Source organism: Canis lupus, chromosome 37, assembly GCF_003254725.2.
Source record: "Canis lupus dingo isolate Sandy chromosome 37, ASM325472v2, whole genome shotgun sequence".
NCBI classification, from domain to species: domain Eukaryota; kingdom Metazoa; phylum Chordata; class Mammalia; order Carnivora; family Canidae; genus Canis; species Canis lupus.
In genome coordinates this window covers 6,740,037-6,757,728 of record NC_064279.1, presented here as the reverse complement: position 1 = coordinate 6,757,728, position 17,692 = coordinate 6,740,037, and the positions used below count along the sequence as shown (strand labels likewise).

Genomic DNA, 17,692 nt, shown 5'->3' with positions numbered 1-17,692 from the left:
TTTATGTAAAAGAGGGTAAAGTTAGAAAATATTCACAGATAGGGATCCCTGGGTGGCGCAGCGGTTTGGCGCCTGCCTTTGGCCCAGGGCGTGATCCTGGAGACCCGGGATCGAATCCCACGTCGGGCTCCCGGTGCATGGAGCCTGCTTCTCCCTCTGCCTGTGTCTCTGCCTCTCTCTCTCTCTGTGACTATCATAAATAAAAAAAAAAAAAAAAAAAAAGAAAATATTCACAGATAAATGGCTGGAAAATCTATTCTAATTTATTATGTTTTTCTCATTTAGAAATCATACTGGGCTCAACATGCTTGACATTAGGAATATAAGGGTGAGCAACTTCTAAGGAGTTTACAATGTAGTCACTTTACCATAATCTCATTAATAATTTCATACTTCAGTATCATTAGGTGCTTTAACTTCAAAGTCTGGAAGTTTTAAGTAGAGGTGATGTAATAAAATTCCAGGGTATTCATTTACTCACCCAGCCACTGACATTTAAACAAATTCAAGTCTCTCACCCTGAACATGACAACACCTTCCCTTCACTCTCCTCCACTCCCCTCTCCAGTTACCACCTTTTCCCCCCAACTCTTTCACAGTTTAAGTTCTCAAGAGCTTGAGGTACTATTTCTCCTCCTCATCTACTTTCTTCTTCTTCTCTTTCTTCTTCTTCTTCTTCTTCTTCTTCTTCTTCTTCTTTCTTCTTTCTTCTTTCTTCTTTCTTTTCTTTTTTTCATCTACTCACATCTAATCTTTCATCTGCATTTACCGAAACAGCATGAATGCTCCATGGACCCTTTCCAGTCCTCATTGTATCCACTTTGTACCTTCTTGAAAATTTTTTTCTCTTATTTCAATACCATCCTGGTTTCTCCCCTACCTCCAAGGTCTCCTTTTTTGTAGATTCCTGCATAACGATGTTACATGAAAAACTTCTCAAAGCTCAAGGCCTAGGCCACCTTCTCTTCTCATTTTCTAATCTCTGCTGAGGCAGTCTTATCCAGTTACATGTTAACAATTCCCATATTTACATTTTTTTCCCCAGACCTCTCCTCTGAGCTCTAGACCTGTGACTCCAATATACACCCTTGAAGATCTTAAAGTTCTTCAAACACATGTCTGGAATGGAACTTGTGAGCTCCGTCCCTCTATGCCAGTATTTGATATCTCAGCAAGTGGCCCTGTCAGCCACTCAGCTGCATAATCCCAAGACCTAGGGATTGTTCTTGAAACTCTTCCCCTGAGCTCCGCCTTCCATAGTATTCAGTACATTGTCAATTTCTTCTAAATAGCTCTCAGATGCACTCACATCTCTACATCTGGGTTACCATCCTAATCCATTTTAGCATCTTCCTGCCTGGATTACTGCAGTAGAGACCTAACTGGTCTCTCACATCCCTCTCTTCTAGCTCAGTCTATCTCCTTATTGCAACCAGAAAAATTTCTTAAAACTGCAAGTCTGATCAAGTTGTTTGGGCATTTAAAACCCTTCAGTCAGCATTGTTTGGAGCAGAAAGATCAGAACCTACCTCCCCAGCCCCATCTCACAGCAGGCTCCCCCTCTACTCCTGGCCTACAAACTTGTCTTCCGTTGCTCCAGTGTGCCACATCGCTTTTAGCCACAGAATCTGACAGTTGTTCACCTTGTTTGAAACTCTTGCCCTCTGTCCTCTCTAGGTTGCCTAGGTAACTCCTACTTACCTACCACAGAAGCCTTCCCTGACTCTTGAGACGGAATTAAACCCCCTCTTCTATACTCACAGCACCTAGTTTCTTTCTTTTTTTTTAAAGTAATGGAATGGTTTCTTGTTTTTGTTTTTGTTTTTAGATTTTGTTTATTTATTCATGAGAGACAGACAGAAAGAGAGGCAGAGACACAGGCAGAGGGAGAAGCAGGCTCCACGCAGGGAGCCCGACGTGGGACTCGATCCCGGGTCTCCAGGATCAGGCCCTGGGCTGAAGGCGGCGCTAAACCGCTGAGCCACCCGGGCTGCCCAGCCCAGTTTCTCTTCATAGATATTCTCATTTATATTTATACACATTGTTGTATAATGATTTGATCAGTCTCTGTCTTGCCACTCATCTATTAGTTTCACGAAGGCAGAACCTATTATTCTTACCATTTTATCCTCAAAGCCTGCTGTAGTGCCTGGCACACACTAGGCACTCAATAAAAGTTTGTTGCATGGGGGAGCCTGGGTGGCTCAGTCGGTTAAGCATCTGACTCTTGAATTCAGCTCAGGTTATGAGCTCAGGGTCTTGAGATCAAGCCAGGCATTAGGCTTTGCACTCAGCTCAGTGGGAAGTCAGCTTGAGATTCTCTCTCCCTCTCCCTCCGCCCCTCTCCCTACTCATGTTTTTTTTTTCCTCTCTCTCATAAATAAATAAATAAATAAATAAATAAATAAATAAATAAATAAATAATTTTTTTAAAGGTTTGCAGCATGAACGAAGAAAGGAATAAACAAACGTAGTGACTTGCCCAGGGTCAATAAGGCAAGACAGACCATAGCCAAGTATTCTAGTCCAAGTATTTCTAGTCCAGCTTACTAGCCTTCTCACAAAGACCTTGTCCTGGATTGTTTTGAGTGATTGCAACCAAAGCAACTTCACAACTCAGGTCCAATTTCTCAACTCCACCATTTTCTATGGATGACATTTATGCAGCAAGGAGATGTGATAGTCTAGCAACTTTTCTTTTTTTCCAAGAACAACATGTTACCTTTTTGCTCTATTTTGAAGGTTTTTTTAAAAAATGATAAACCATGCCTCTATTTAAAACTTGTAAACCTTTTTGAGATTCCCAGAAGAAATATAAGGTGTAGGTCACAAAGAACAATTTCATCTCTTGCAATAGAATTTCCTGTTCAAAAAATGATGTTAATATGAAAAGCTGATATCTCTAAAAGAACATTGTTAGGTGGGTAATCATCATCGTATTGCCAGCTGCTGTATATACCGTTCTCTTAAGAATGAGAACGTAAAAAGCCACTTTGCTGTGTAGAAGTGCCTGTGTGTTTCATAAAATCCACATAAAATGTTCAGTGGTTAAAGGAGCAGCTGCTATATTTATAAGACCAATAAGTAAACTGTCACCCTTGAAGAAGCTTGAAGATGTGATTCTCAAGGGTCTTTGGTGCCATGGCTGAAAATGGAATCATTATTTTTCAACTTGCCTTGCTCACGTCATTGACTCCCACCTGCAGCCGGTCCAGTGGTTATAAGTAGCCATGAATTGCCTTAGAGGTTGTAAACAGGGTGGCTAACCAGGGCCAGCCAAAGCCCACCACCTGGTAAGTGTTATTAGTCCTTTCTGTGTGTTTCATTTCCATATCATACGTTGGGGAGGGGAGACCATCTATGCCAGTGTGGTGTGTGTCTTCTCAGACGTGTGTGTCCATACAATTCTCACTTTGGGGTATATTTTTTCTTTTTCTTTCTCCTCCTCCTCCCTCTTCTTCACTTCTGGAGACTGCTGTCTTAACACTTATGTAGTTTAAGGTTTTTGTTTTTGTTTTTTAAGAATTGCACTTTCTTCGAAGACAACAAAGTGCATGTTTTTCAAAGATAAGAAGGCATACTCAGACTTTCTAGGTTGTATTTATGATTGCTTTGTTTATCACTGCATAATGCTCTCATCATCATAAACTCCTCTGAGGTCATCAACTGGATTTGGGGATCTTCAGTTGCAAATGAATGTGGAAAAAAGACGGCTGTGAAATTCAGATGAAATAATATACTATTTCTTCCTCCTGTCTCTTTTAAAAAATACTTCCTCTTTCTCTTTTCCACATCTGCCCTCCCTTCTTTTACCTTCTTCCTTCCCCTCCTTCTTTTTCTTTTCTCCCTTTCTTCTCTCTCTGACCATTGACATTGCTCCGATCCTTCTTTCCACTCAGCTTCATTCCACCATGCCCAAAGCATCCCTGCTGCTGTGTGTTGCCTTGGTGCTACTTGGGCTTGTGCATGGAGCCACACTGAGAAACAAGGAGAAATGGAAGTCACTGAACAACCCCAGAAACAGAGATCTGGTAAGAGCACACACTGGGACATGCTGAGCTGCAGGGTGAAATTGGCACCTCTGGATTTACGCACACTGCACTCTGCTACAGTACAGTGAGGCCACCAAGTGCCAAGGAGATTCCTTGATAGGACTGGGCAAAGGCTTTGCTAGCCTAGTGGCTGATATCCTGTTGTTCTTCTGGCCAATTTACATCTGTTTCTGTGAGGAGAAACAGACTTATATTTAGAGATGGTTTTATACACATGCAACACATTACATTTGTAAGTGATCTTACATACACATTGACTTCATAGCCTGGGTTCCTCATAGATATACAAAATCAAGAGCTTTAGCAAGGAATTGATTTTTCCACAGTTCAGATTGAACTGATAATAAAATAGATTCTCATATGACCAACACATGCAAAGCTCAATTGCAAAAACTGAAAGTTGACTTGCATTCTTATCAATTCACCAGGCATTATTTTTATTTCCTTTTTTTTAATATTTAGTTTTAAATAATGTCTATACCCAACGTGGGGCTCAAACCCACAGCCCCAAGCCCAAGAGTTGTACCTTCCATTGACTGAGCCAGCCAGGCGCCCCCCGGCATTATTTTCAATATAAAGTTATCTGGGAAATAGAATTCAAAACATCAGCAAAAATTCTTTTAAAAGTATGCCAAATAAATAAACATGCTGATATTATTTCACAATACAGTTTCCATAAAGAAAATGGTGTGAAATATAACAAGATAGGGTTAAAACAACCAAGCTTCTATGTATTCATTTCCTAAAGGAAAGCTGGAAATGGCATGTCTAAAAGGTCCAGTGCAGAAGACAATGCCTGGGATCTCACTGGCAGGCAGACAGGGGGCAGGAGCTCTCATCACTGCGCAGTTCAATCTAATCTCTGACCTACTGGTTCAGAGGTGGTTTACAACAAACCTTCTGACTATGATGCTGTTAAATAATCATTCTCTCTTAATCTCCACCAAAAAGGTTGAATTATCTGGTTCAGGGTTGAAATGTTGGAAAGAAGGCAGGGTAAGGGACAGTGGAAGGGAAGGAGGAGAAGTAGTCAAAACGTGTACTTCTATTTCTGGGTTTTCCACCTCCTGTCTCCTAGATTAGCCCCCAAGTCAATTCACAGAGGAAAGGAGAGAGGGGGGGAAATATCTGTCTCTATGTATTTTTGATGTTTAATTCACACATGGCATTTAACATTTTCTCTCTTCAGTTTTTCAGAACCCTTCAGGCGTATTTTAAGGGACGAGGTCTCGATCTCGGGAGGTTTCCAAACACTTTCTCCATGAACGAGAATCCTAGAGCTCTCACTTTCCAATCAGAACTTCTTGCCTCTGCATTTGCAGATTATGAAGAGGAGAAAAACTCCTTTCCCAAATACCTCAAAGGCTGAATGTTTCCTCTGAACACAGGTAAGTTATCCTTTTATTCCCAGGATCTACCCAATTATACAACTCAAGCATAAAGAGATTTTGAAAGTATTTATTTGAAAAATGATTTTATTTCCTCATAGAAACATGTACTCAGTTCTGATGATACTCATCACTGTTAGTATTTGGATTTGGTTCATGTGTTTCATGGCCTGGTTTCATTTTATTTTTTTTAAGATTTTATTTATTTGAGAGAGGGCACAAGAGTGAGAGACTGAGAGATCACAAGAGGGGAGCGGCAGACAGAGAAGGAGAAGCAGACTCCCCACTGAGCAGGGAGCCTGATGCGGTCTCCATCCCAGGACCCTGAGATCTTGACCTGAGTCAAAGACAGATGCCCAATCGGCTGAGCCACCCAGGTGCCCCCATAGTCTGGTTTTAAAAAGAAATGACAGTGGGGCACCTGGGTGGCTCAGTCTGGTAAGTGTCTGACTCTAGATCTCAGCTCAGGTCTTGATCTCAGGATCATGAGTTTAAGCTCCCCTTGGGATTTAAACCGAAAAGAAAAAGAAAAAGAAAAAGAAAAGAAATGACAGTTAATGAATTTTTAAGCATAGTTTTCTAGCAAGAGAGATATTAAAAGGATTACCACTTTTTCTTTAAAGTAATCTCTATGCTTAATATGGGGCTTGAACTCACAACCCCAAGATTAAGAGTCACCTGCTCTACTGATTGAGCCAGCCAGGCACCTCTAGAATTATCACTCTTAATAATTAGCAAATATAGTGGAATATCACATGCTTTTACCTATCTTTTTTTCATACCAGGTCATATAGCTAATTTATGCAGAAAATAATATATAAAGATATATATCAAATTGTGCAGTTGGATTTAATAGAAAAGTTCAAAAAAAAAAGAAAAGTTCAAAAAATGGTCTTCTTGGAAAAAAGTTATATTTGAGCTTGAGCTTTCTCACCTAGAGAAAAAAAAGTAAAGTATTAGTAAAGATGGCATTTTCCTCACAGAAAAAAAACACAAAAATTTATTTACATTTAAGATTTAAGCTTTATCATTCTTTTTTTAAGCTTTATTATTCTTATTACCTTAGCATACCTATCAAATAAATATTTACCATTAAAAAATTAAATGTGTGGTACATTCCCAAAAAAATACATTGTGATTCTAGTCTATTAGTTTTTTTGTTTGGCTGAATAGGGAAGGAAACTGAATCATAATTAAACCTACTCCCATTTAACACAAGCTTGGGATGAAATTGTGAGGAAGCATACTATTGTTGCACTTTATTCTGCATGTGAAAGAGTTTTGAGTACTAGTTCCTTCAAATGTGGTAGCAGAAGATGAGATTTACCATGTGGCATATGCACCTGACAACTCCTACAATGAGAAAATAAACTAGAATAAAAATAAAGATGTTAATGAAGGGTTCTCTTGACTCTTAGTCACACTTAGGCCCTAGGCTATTAGACACTAAAACAGAACAACTGCTAATACCACAGTATGAGATAGAATTGCATGCAGGTTGGTTGTAAGCCTTAGTTTCTTTGTTTATAAATTGCAGATACTGATTTCTAACTCACAGAAACTATCGGAGAAAATATCAAATAACATCACATGGGCATGGAGTGAGGTGATGTTTAAGGGCAGGAAACAGAGAAAGCGCTCAGTAGTATCATAAAACACATTGTTCAACGTGGTGAGAGAAACTAAGCTTCTGTTTGGAGAATAGCTCATAATTATACATGCTCCATTCTAACATCTCTATTTAGAAAAGAAAACCTGGGGTATCTGAGTGGCACAGTTGGTTGAGCAGCTGACTCTTGGTTTCAGCTCAGGTCATGATCACAGGGTCTTGGGATCAATCCCCACCTCAGGCTCCAGGCATAGGGGAGAAGCTGCTTAAGACCCCTTCTTCCTCTGCCCCCTGCCCCGCGTGCTCCCTCTCAAATAAATCTTAAAAAGTCTTTGTTGAAATATGATCTTTGGGTCATTGTGTTGCTTGTATAGTCTTCACTTTCTATTTTGTGATATCATTTTCTTGTTCTTTCAGGTGTCTGGCTATTTTGAAACCATATATGAAGCTTCTCATTAGAAAAATTCAATCGTGGTCATGGCTAAACCAGTTTTCCCTCCACTTTTGTCAATGTATAATGGTTTTATTCTACATTTCTAGATTTACATATAAATAAATTGACCTTTGAGACATATGTGACTTACCTGTATTTTTTTAGTCTTTTTTCCACTCTATAAACCATAATCACCAACGTAGAGCACTGCACATATTTGTAAGAGTTACAAAAACGCCATTGAGTCAAAAAGAGATGATGATCTTCCAAATTACATTTCTTTTAAGCTTCTCTACCAAAAAAAAAGCTTCTCTTTAAAACCTGTATGCTTATTACCTTTTATCAATAAATGCTTTTATTTGAAAGAGACTCTTTGCATTTTTACTATATTTTATTATATGTAATAGAGATTTGAGCTTAAAATTTGTCTTTTTCCTGAAGAGAAGACACATTCCCACTTTCAGCCTGTGCTGTTGGAAGACCTCACAGTTTCACACCAAGGGAGAGGTAGCGATAAACATACACAGTAGAGTTGAAATGGAACGCAAAGACACTTGGGATTCTAGAAGTTGCTACGGTCTCTAGGAGATATTCCCCGCCACTCTATTCAGAGGTGGACATTGTGCTACGTGAACTATCCTAGCCACACCCAGCCCTGGTTCTTCAGCACACACTTCCTTAAGAAGGTAGCTTAAAAGTGATTGGGATTGCCTTCTTTTTTTTTTTTTTTTTTAAGAGTTGTAGTTTATTTATTTTTTTAATTTTTTTTTTATTTATGATAGTCACAGAGAGAGAGAGAGAGAGGCAGAGACACAGGCAGAGAGAGAAGCAGGCTCCATGCACCGGGAGCCCGACGTGGGATTCGATCCCGGGTTTCCAGGATCGCGCCCTGGGCCAAAGGCAGGCGCCAAACCGCTGCGCCACCCAGGGATCCCGGGATTGCCTTCTTTTACAACCAATTTTCTCCTCTCCTCATCAGCTTAAGCTGAATTATTCTGATTCTCATATTTTCATTTGGAATAGCTACTTTTCCTATATCATTATGGAGAGCTGCATCATTTTCTCTGTGATTCCTGCAAAAGAACATTGTATTAGAATGGAAACATCGGTGTCCCAGTAGCAACAGTCTGTACGTTCCACAATAGTTTTCTGTGGCTTTTTTGTGGATGATTGATACTCAAGATCAATAATAAAATATTTATGCAAAAATAGATTTATGCATCTGGTTTCATTTGTTCTGTTTTAACCAGTTGTATACATGTCTGTTTTCCCTGGAGTGTTGTGAGGTCTTTGTGAGCAGAAATCATATCTAAGCCACTTTTATTTCTCCAGTGCCTAGCACAGTGCTCTGCATGTAGCAAGTGTTCAATAAATATGTCTTGAATTGAAGTGAAGGTGTATGCTATTCTGTTATTATTCGCTCAGTAATAGAAGTTGCTTCTAGCTCAAATATTATGTTTCCTACCATTTAAAAGGTATAAGTGATCACTGATTATGAGCTAGCCCTCCGAAAATTATAAGCTAGTCAGATAAAGGGTAGAGTGGTAAAGAGTCTTTTACCACTGTCCAGTTCCACTCAGTTACCCATGGCTGGTTTTCCCCTTCCCTTTTACTACCCCTGCTCTGGGAATCAATACATCCACAAAGGGAATGTTTCGGGAAAAACTGAACTTACGTTTCAGTTCCTTTGAATGGTCTTTTTTTTTATTATTATTTATGATAGTCACACAGAGAGAGAGAGAGAGGCAGAGATACAGGCAGAGGGAGAAGCAGGCTCCATGCACCGGGAGCCCAACGTGGGACTCCATCCCGGGTGTCCAGGATCGCGCCCTGGGCCAAAGGCAGGCGCCAAACCGCTGCGCCACCCAGGGATCCCCCGTTTCAGTTCCTTTGAAAAGGAAAAGCATCCACACGGACTTTGAGCTAGGAGCTTACAAAGTCTCAATGCAAGAGTATGCATCCTTCCGCTGGAAAACTCTTCGCCATTGGCAGGTAGATGTTGATGGAAAGCCTTCATTCCACACTGATTAGAGTTTCTTTTTTTTTTTTTTTAAGATTTTATTTATTTATTCATAGAGACGCAGAGAGAGAGAGGCAGAGACAGAAGCAAGCACCATGCAGAGAGCCTGACGTGGGACTCGATCCAGGATCTCCAGGATCATGCCCCGGGCTGCAGGCGGCACTAAACCACTGGGCCACCGGGCCTGCCCTGATAACAGTTTCTTGATGGTGATGCTATTGGCATTTGAGGAAGACCAAGTCTCCGCTTGTATGACCATTTATCACATCTGGGCCTCAGACACTGTATGTCAATCATTTCCCTCACCGCTGCCCTATTATTTTGACAACCAAAACTTTCCCCACACACATTTCCCCTAAAAGCCCACTGGGGAAGTGGTATTTTCCTGGCTGAGAGCCATTGCTAGGAAAACAGCAAAAGTGTTGTGTTTCCTCCAGCAAAAAGTAATGTTTTGTAAGTAATCCAGGGTCTCAAGGGGCCCATGGTAATTCTCTGCACAGGTCTCTGACAGCCTTTCAATACTGATTCTGTTCCTCTTTGATGTTCCCCATTCCCAGGACAATAGGACAATTCCTATTGTCCCCTATCCCAGATCTAAGGATAAGAACTGTTACGAGTGTGAGATTCTACTTTATTTGTAAGCTGCACACTATCCTACTACAGTTTCACAGATCCTGTCAGACACACGAGACTCTTGAGTCCGAGGCAACAGTCTTTATTGCTCATGGCACTGCATGTCAGCATGAGTTTTATACCCACATTGGTTCTCCTACCCCCAAGTACCATGGGAGCCACATGGAGGTGTGTTCAAGTCTATGCTGTACACAAGTGGGTTTGTGCCATGGCTGAGGACCCCAAACTTAGGAAATCCCCACTTTTATAAGGGACCACTATACTAGCAAACATGCTCAGCCTTTGCCCCAGAGGGAAACATTATATTTATTATACTGGTCAGAAAACAAACCTGTCTTCTGCCCCAGGAAAAGACAATTTTTCTGTCTTTCAAGGTTGGTTGTTCCAGAGACATCTTTGAAAATATAGCCCAGATTGAAGGTTGTGACAAGCTTCTGCAGAAAAGAGAGAATTATGGAAAAACTGTCTTCCCAAAAGGGTCACATCCTATTCCTTTTCCTCCCCTTGACAAAGAGAAAGAATGAAGTCATCTCTTTCCTGCGTACTCTTAAATTCTCTTGTCATGGCATGTACTCAATATTCTACTTTCTTCAGACATTCCATTTTGATTCTCAAAAGCAGTCAGAAAGTATGAAAAATTTCTTCCTGCTATTTTCATTACTGCTGGAACAATTCTACTTCATCTCAAGGTAATGTGGATACCTCTGACTCACCAGGGGACAAATCACTTACAATGAAGTGAAGAAAAGAAAACCAGAAAGATTACAATTGTATAAGATATGTTGCAATAGTCTGAGATGTAAAAGAACATTAGTGTCTACAAGGTGTTCCATAGCAGTGCTTAAAACCAAATTAAAAATTTAAAGTAAATTTTACTTCAAGATTTTATTTATTTGAGAGAAAGAGAGCATGAGAGACAGAAAGAGACAGAGAGAGAGAGAGAGAGAGAGATCAGAAGCGGGGGGAGAAGGCTAGAGGAAGAAACAGACACCCTGCTGAGCAGGGAGCCTGATGTGGGACTTGATCCCAGGACCCTGGGATCATGACCTGAGCAGAAGGCAGACACTTAAGCAACTGAGCTGCGCAGGTACCCTTTAAAGTAAATTTTAAAGATCTTTATTTGATGAACCATGAATTGGGCATCATTTAACAAATAGAAAGAAGCTCCGAAGAGCTGTACAAAATGAGAGACTTGTAGCTAGAGGAGGTGGGACCAGGAAGTTACCAGCAGAGAGTGGATTGTTTGTGGCCAGGTTACCTGTCTTCAGGGGACCACAGGGGTCTGTCATGCAGTGAGGTCTCTTACCTCACTAGTGCTGACCAGGTAATTCCAGATTGACCAGCTTAAGATGCCACTGCTGACAGACGTTGAAGCTGTAACTATGTCAGGTAGTGAGTCTTGGTTCTGGGATGTGGCTTCAGCACAAGTGACTCCATTTTGGGTCTGTTGCCTCTTTATCAAAGGCCTAAAAACCGTCCTCCCACCTCCTGCTCCTTATTCTCGATTCTCCCCAACTTGAATCTATAGCTTCACAATTGTCATTCCACATTCCAGTCAGTTAATAATGAAACAAGTTGGTCTAAGTCACCTGGGTCATAGGAGAGAGTTCTTATGAAATGACCAGCTTTCCTGCCCTTGATTCCCTTCTCTTCCCCTAGGAAAATTAGGACCAGACTCTTGACTTCTTTTTAGATACAGTTCCCTGACTGCCTGGGAAATGCAGGGGAGATTTCCTTAGAAATGATTTCTGCCGAGTACTTTAATCCAACCTACCCTGCTGGCCTCCATACTTTCTACCCAGGGAGAGTCCTGAGGATTCTTCATCATGAGAAAGGGCATGCCTTCTAGCTGTGAGGTATCTTTCTCTCACCTGGAACTCTTGGGGTTGGAGCTTTCATTCTCCCATCCTACTGTTGCTCGTCTGGATTGTAACAAAGTGATAGGCTCCTTGTAACTTGTCTTTAGCCCTAAAGGCTTTATGTCAAGATGCATTCCCCCCACAGCTCAACACTCTTGCCCATTTCCAATGCACTTTCAGTTCCATCCGACTTCATTCATAAATGTGTTTTGAGCCCGGAGTACTAGAGTTCACAGAGATGCATGAGGTGGTTCTGCTTTCAAGATGCTGACAGAGAGTGTCTCTAGACTAGGTCAGCGGAGGAACCATCATCAGAGAAATAGAATACAAGATACAACACAGACGGACAAGTGTGCAGGGGGTGAAGAATAGTTCCACTGAGGGGAGGCCGTATGCCGTACTAATTCCATGCATGGGATCTGGGGTCACATAGACCAGGGTTCACATCCTGGTGAACTGCTACTTGTTAGATATAGGACATTGGCATTAAGAATAGCAGCATCCGTTTTTAAGGGTTATTTTGAGCTCTGTATGTAACATGGCCTAGAGTGAGTGTGCAAGGGTGGGGGGTAGGCCCATCAGGCTTCTGATCCTTTCTAAAACCCTGACTGTGAAGAAGAAAGCGGGAAGGACTCATGGGTGGAACATGACGTCTTGATAGACTTATTTGCGGCCGGAGAAGGCGCCCCAGGGGAAAGGAGAGTCTGAGGACGTGGGGAAGACGGGAAGGCCTAGTGATGGTGCCAGGGTGGAGGAGAGGAGGTTTAGGGCACAGGTGTGTGTGGGGGGGGGGGGGGGGGGGGCTTTATTTCCATTTGCTGTGGCAGAAAAATGGAAAGGGCAACATGCACGTGGCAGTGCCCGCAGGTTAAGTTAAGAAAATAATGAGTTCGGCAAATGAAAGAACAGACATTCAGAAAAGGCGATGGATGGAGAGTGAGAGCCCTAATGAAGAATTGAGGGTTACGACCTAGGTTAGGGACAATTTCTGTGAAGCACTTTGTCTTTCTTTCTCTCGTGTTCTGTTTGTTTGTTGTGGTCCTCGCTGTCACCTCCCCAGTCATCCCCGGGCCGGGGTCGGCGGGTGCCGCCTGCACCGCCGGAGGGATCCGGCCCAACGCCCCGGCGGAACCCGAGCGCAGCGGCTGCGGCGCCGGCCGGGCCGCTTTCCCAGGAGGACGCCGGGGCGCTGCTCTGGGCGTCCGGGGGGCGGGCCGCGACCGCGTACTTCCGGTGGCGTCCTGGGCCGCGGCTCCCCAGGCTCCCCCGTTCCCCCGGCTCCCCGCCGCCGCCGCCGCCATGTCGGGGTTCAGCCCGGAGCTCATCGACTACCTGGAAGGGAAGATTTCCTTTGAGGAGTTCGAAAGGCGGAGAGAAGAGAGAAAAACCCGCGAGAAGAAAGTGAGGCGCTGCCCGGCCGGGGTGCTCCCGGCGTCCTGTCGCGCGGAACCCCGAGATGCGGGGGGGGCCGTCGCCCTGCAGCCGCTCCCCCTTCCCCGCACCCCCGGCTCTCCGCTCTCATTCTTGGGCTATGCTTCCCCCTCCCGCTTGCCTCTGGCGGCCTCTCCTGTCCCCTCCCGCTTGCCTCTGGCGACCTCTCCAGTCCCTCCCCTTTCCTCAGTGGCGGCCTCTCCTGTCCCCCCCTTACCTCTGTGGCGGCCTCTCCTGTCCCCGCACTTGCCTCTGTGGCGGCCTCTCCTGTCCCCCCCCTTACCTCTGTGGCGGCCTCTCCTGTCCCCGCACTTGCCTCTGTGGCGGCCTCTCCTGTCCCCCCCCTTACCTCTGTGGTGGCCTCTCCTGTCCCCGCACTTGCCTCTGTGGCGGCCTCTCCTGTCCCCCCCTTTCCTCTGTGGCGGCCTCTCCTGTCCCCCCCCTTGCCTCTGTGGCGGCCTCTCCTGTCCCCCCTTGCCTCTGTGGCGGCCTCTCCTGTCCCCGCACTTGCCTCTGTGGCGGCCTCTCCTGTCCCCCCCCTTACCTCTGTGGTGGCCTCTCCTGTCCCCGCACTTGCCTCTGTGGCGGCCTCTCCTGTCCCCCCCTTGCCTCTGTGGCGGCCTCTCCTGTCCCCGCACTTGCCTCTGTGGCGGCCTCTCCTGTCCCCCCCCTTGCCTCTGTGGCGGCCTCTCCTGTCCCCGCACTTGCCTCTGTGGCGGCCTCTCCTGTCCCCCCCTTGCCTCTGTGGCGGCCTCTCCTGTCCCCGCACTTGCCTCTGTGGCGGCCTCTCCTGTCCCCCCCTTGCCTCTGTGGCGGCCTCTCCTGTCCCCCCTTGCCTCTGTGGTGGCCTCTTCTGTCCCCCCCTTTCCTCAGTGGCGGCCTCTCCTGTCCCCCCCCTTGCCTCTGTGGCGGCCTCTCCTGTCCCTCCCTTTCCTCAGTGGCGGCCTCTCCTGTCCCCCCCCTTACCTCTGTGGCGGCCTCTCCTGTCCCCCCCTTGCCTCTGTGGCGGCCTCTCCTGTCCCCCCCTTGCCTCTGTGGCGGCCTCTCCTGTCCCCCCCCTTGCCTCTGTGGCGGCCTCCCCTGTCCCCCCCCTTACCTCTGTGGCGGCCTCTCCTGTCCCCCCCTTTCCTCAGTGGCGGCCTCTCCTGTCCCCCCCCTTACCTCTGTGGCGGCCTCTCCTGTCCCCCCCTTGCCTCTGTGGCGGCCTCTCCTGTCCCCGCACTTGCCTCTGTGGCGGCCTCTCCTGTCCCCCCCCTTACCTCTGTGGCGGCCTCTCCTATCCCCCCCTTTCCTCAGTGGCGGCCTCTCCTGTCCCCCCCCTTACCTCTGTGGCGGCCTCTCCTGTCCCCCCCTTGCCTCTGTGGCGGCCTCTCCTGTCCCCGCACTTGCCTCTGTGGCAGCCTCTCCTGTCCCCCCCCTTACCTCTGTGGCGGCCTCTCCTGTCCCCCCCTTGCCTCTGTGGCGGCCTCTCCTGTCCCCCCCTTGCCTCTGTGGCGGCCTCTCCTGTCCCCCCCCTTGCCTCTGTGGCGGCCTCTCCTGTCCCCCCCCTTACCTCTGTGGCGGCCTCTCCTGTCCCCCCCTTACCTCTGTGGCGGCCTCTCCTGTCCCCCCCTTGCCTCTGTGGCGGCCTCTCCTGTCCCCGCACTTGCCTCTGTGGCGGCCTCTCCTGTCCCCCCCCCTTGCCTCTGTGGCGGCCTCTCCTGTCCCCGCACTTGCCTCTGTGGCGGCCTCTCCTGTCCCCCCCTTGCCTCTGTGGCGGCCTCTCCTGTCCCCGCACTTGCCTCTGTGGCGGCCTCTCCTGTCCCCCCCTTGCCTCTGTGGCGGCCTCTCCTGTCCCCGCACTTGCCTCTGTGGCGGCCTCTCCTGTCCCCCCCCTTACCTCTGTGGCGGCCTCTCCTGTCCCCGCACTTGCCTCTGTGGCGGCCTCTCCTGTCCCCCCCCTTACCTCTGTGGTGGCCTCTCCTGTCCCCGCACTTGCCTCTGTGGCGGCCTCTCCTGTCCCCCCCTTGCCTCTGTGGCGGCCTCTCCTGTCCCCGCACTTGCCTCTGTGGCGGCCTCTCCTGTCCCCCCCCTTACCTCTGTGGTGGCCTCTCCTGTCCCCGCACTTGCCTATGTGGCGGCCTCTCCTGTCCCCCCCTTGCCTCTGTGGCGGCCTCTCCTGTCCCCGCACTTGCCTCTGTGGCGGCCTCTCCTGTCCCCCCCCTTGCCTCTGTGGCGGCCTCTCCTGTCCCCGCACTTGCCTCTGTGGCGGCCTCTCCTGTCCCCCCCTTGCCTCTGTGGCGGCCTCTCCTGTCCCCGCACTTGCCTCTGTGGCGGCCTCTCCTGTCCCCCCCCTTGCCTCTGTGGCGGCCTCTCCTGTCCCCCTTGCCTCTGTGGTGGCCTCTCCTGTCCCCCCCTTTCCTCAGTGGCGGCCTCTCCTGTCCCCCCCCTTGCCTCTGTGGCGGCCTCTCCTGTCCCCCCCCTTACCTCTGTGGCGGCCTCTCCTGTCCCTCCCTTTCCTCAGTGGCGGCCTCTCCTGTCCCCCCCCTTACCTCTGTGGCGGCCTCTCCTGTCCCCCCCTTGCCTCTGTGGCGGCCTCTCCTGTCCCCGCACTTGCCTCTGTGGCGGCCTCTCCTGTCCCCCCCCTTACCTCTGTGGCGGCCTCTCCTGTCCCCCCCTTGCCTCTGTGGCGGCCTCTCCTGTCCCCCCCTTGCCTCTGTGGCGGCCTCTCCTGTCCCCCCCCTTGCCTCTGTGGCGGCCTCCCCTGTCCCCCCCCTTACCTCTGTGGCGGCCTCTCCTGTCCCCCCCCTTTCCTCAGTGGCGGCCTCTCCTGTCCCCCCCCTTACCTCTGTGGCGGCCTCTCCTGTCCCCCCCTTGCCTCTGTGGCGGCCTCTCCTGTCCCCGCACTTGCCTCTGTGGCGGCCTCTCCTGTCCCCCCCCCTTACCTCTGTGGCGGCCTCTCCTGTCCCCCCCTTTCCTCAGTGGCGGCCTCTCCTGTCCCCCCCCTTACCTCTGTGGCGGCCTCTCCTGTCCCCCCCTTGCCTCTGTGGCGGCCTCTCCTGTCCCCGCACTTGCCTCTGTGGCAGCCTCTCCTGTCCCCCCCCTTACCTCTGTGGCGGCCTCTCCTGTCCCCCCCTTGCCTCTGTGGCGGCCTCTCCTGTCCCCCCCCTTGCCTCTGTGGCGGCCTCTCCTGTCCCCCCCCTTGCCTCTGTGGCGGCCTCTCCTGTCCCCCCCCTTACCTCTGTGGCGGCCTCTCCTGTCCCCCCCTTACCTCTGTGGCGGCCTCTCCTGTCCCCCCCTTGCCTCTGTGGCGGCCTCTCCTGTCCCCGCACTTGCCTCTGTGGCGGCCTCTCCTGTCCCCCCCCTTGCCTCTGTGGCGGCCTCTCCTGTCCCCGCACTTGCCTCTGTGGCGGCCTCTCCTGTCCCCCCCTTGCCTCTGTGGCGGCCTCTCCTGTCCCCCGCACTTGCCTCTGTGGCGGCCTCTCCTGTCCCCCCCTTGCCTCTGTGGCGGCCTCTCCTGTCCCCCTTGCCTCTGTGGTGGCCTCTCCTGTCCCCCCCTTTCCTCAGTGGCGGCCTCTCCTGTCCCCCCCCTTGCCTCTGTGGCGGCCTCTCCTGTCCCCCCCCTTACCTCTGTGGCGGCCTCTCCTGTCCCCCCCTTTCCTCAGTGGCGGCCTCTCCTGTCCCCCCCCTACCTCTGTGGCGGCCTCTCCTGTCCCCCCCTTGCCTCTGTGGCGGCCTCTCCTGTCCCCGCACTTGCCTCTGTGGCGGCCTCTCCTGTCCCCCCCCTTACCTCTGTGGCGGCCTCTCCTGTCCCCCCCTTGCCTCTGTGGCGGCCTCTCCTGTCCCCCCCTTGCCTCTGTGGCGGCCTCTCCTGTCCCCCCCCTTGCCTCTGTGGCGGCCTCTCCTGTCCCCCCCTTACCTCTGTGGCGGCCTCTCCTGTCCCCCCCTTTCCTCAGTGGCGGCCTCTCCTGTCCCCCCCCCTTACCTCTGTGGCGGCCTCTCCTGTCCCCCCCTTGCCTCTGTGGCGGCCTCTCCTGTCCCCGCACTTGCCTCTGTGGCGGCCTCTCCTGTCCCCCCCCTTACCTCTGTGGCGGCCTCTCCTGTCCCCCCCCTTTCCTCAGTGGCGGCCTCTCCTGTCCCCCCCCTTACCTCTGTGGCGGCCTCTCCTGTCCCCCCCTTGCCTCTGTGGCGGCCTCTCCTGTCCCCGCACTTGCCTCTGTGGCAGCCTCTCCTGTCCCCCCCCTTACCTCTGTGGCGGCCTCTCCTGTCCCCCCCTTGCCTCTGTGGC

The 17,692-nt window shown here is 49.1% G+C and overlaps 2 protein-coding genes across 2 annotated transcripts in view; both read left to right on the top strand.

Annotated features, from left to right (window-relative positions):
* The first annotated feature begins 227 nt into the window (after positions 1-227).
* Positions 228-7,822, top strand: C37H2orf66 (chromosome 37 C2orf66 homolog). The gene is made up of 4 exons (XM_049106608.1): positions 228-3,293; positions 3,900-4,031; positions 5,242-5,440; positions 7,467-7,822. Exons 2-3 carry the CDS (start codon positions 3,912-3,914, stop codon positions 5,419-5,421), a joined length of 300 nt encoding a protein of 99 aa, XP_048962565.1. The 5' UTR covers positions 228-3,293; positions 3,900-3,911; the 3' UTR covers positions 5,422-5,440; positions 7,467-7,822.
* Positions 7,823-13,203: 5,381 nt separating this feature from the next.
* GTF3C3 (general transcription factor IIIC subunit 3) overlaps positions 13,204-17,692 on the top strand; it is a 44,226-nt gene continuing 39,737 nt past the window's right edge. Inside the window, exon 1 of the mRNA XM_025441931.3 lies at positions 13,204-13,395. Within this exon, the coding sequence (XP_025297716.1) occupies positions 13,294-13,395 (102 nt within the window). The 5' untranslated portion in view covers positions 13,204-13,293. The remainder of the gene's footprint in view (positions 13,396-17,692) is intronic.

Coding starts and splice junctions, on each gene's coding strand:
- C37H2orf66 (XM_049106608.1), top strand. CDS start 3,912: ATGCCCAAAGCATCCCTGCTGCTGTGTGTTGCCTTGGTGCTACTTGGG. Junction 4,032..5,241: donor ACCCCAGAAACAGAGATCTG/GTAAGAGCACAC, acceptor TTCTCTCTTCAG/TTTTTCAGAACCCTTCAGGC.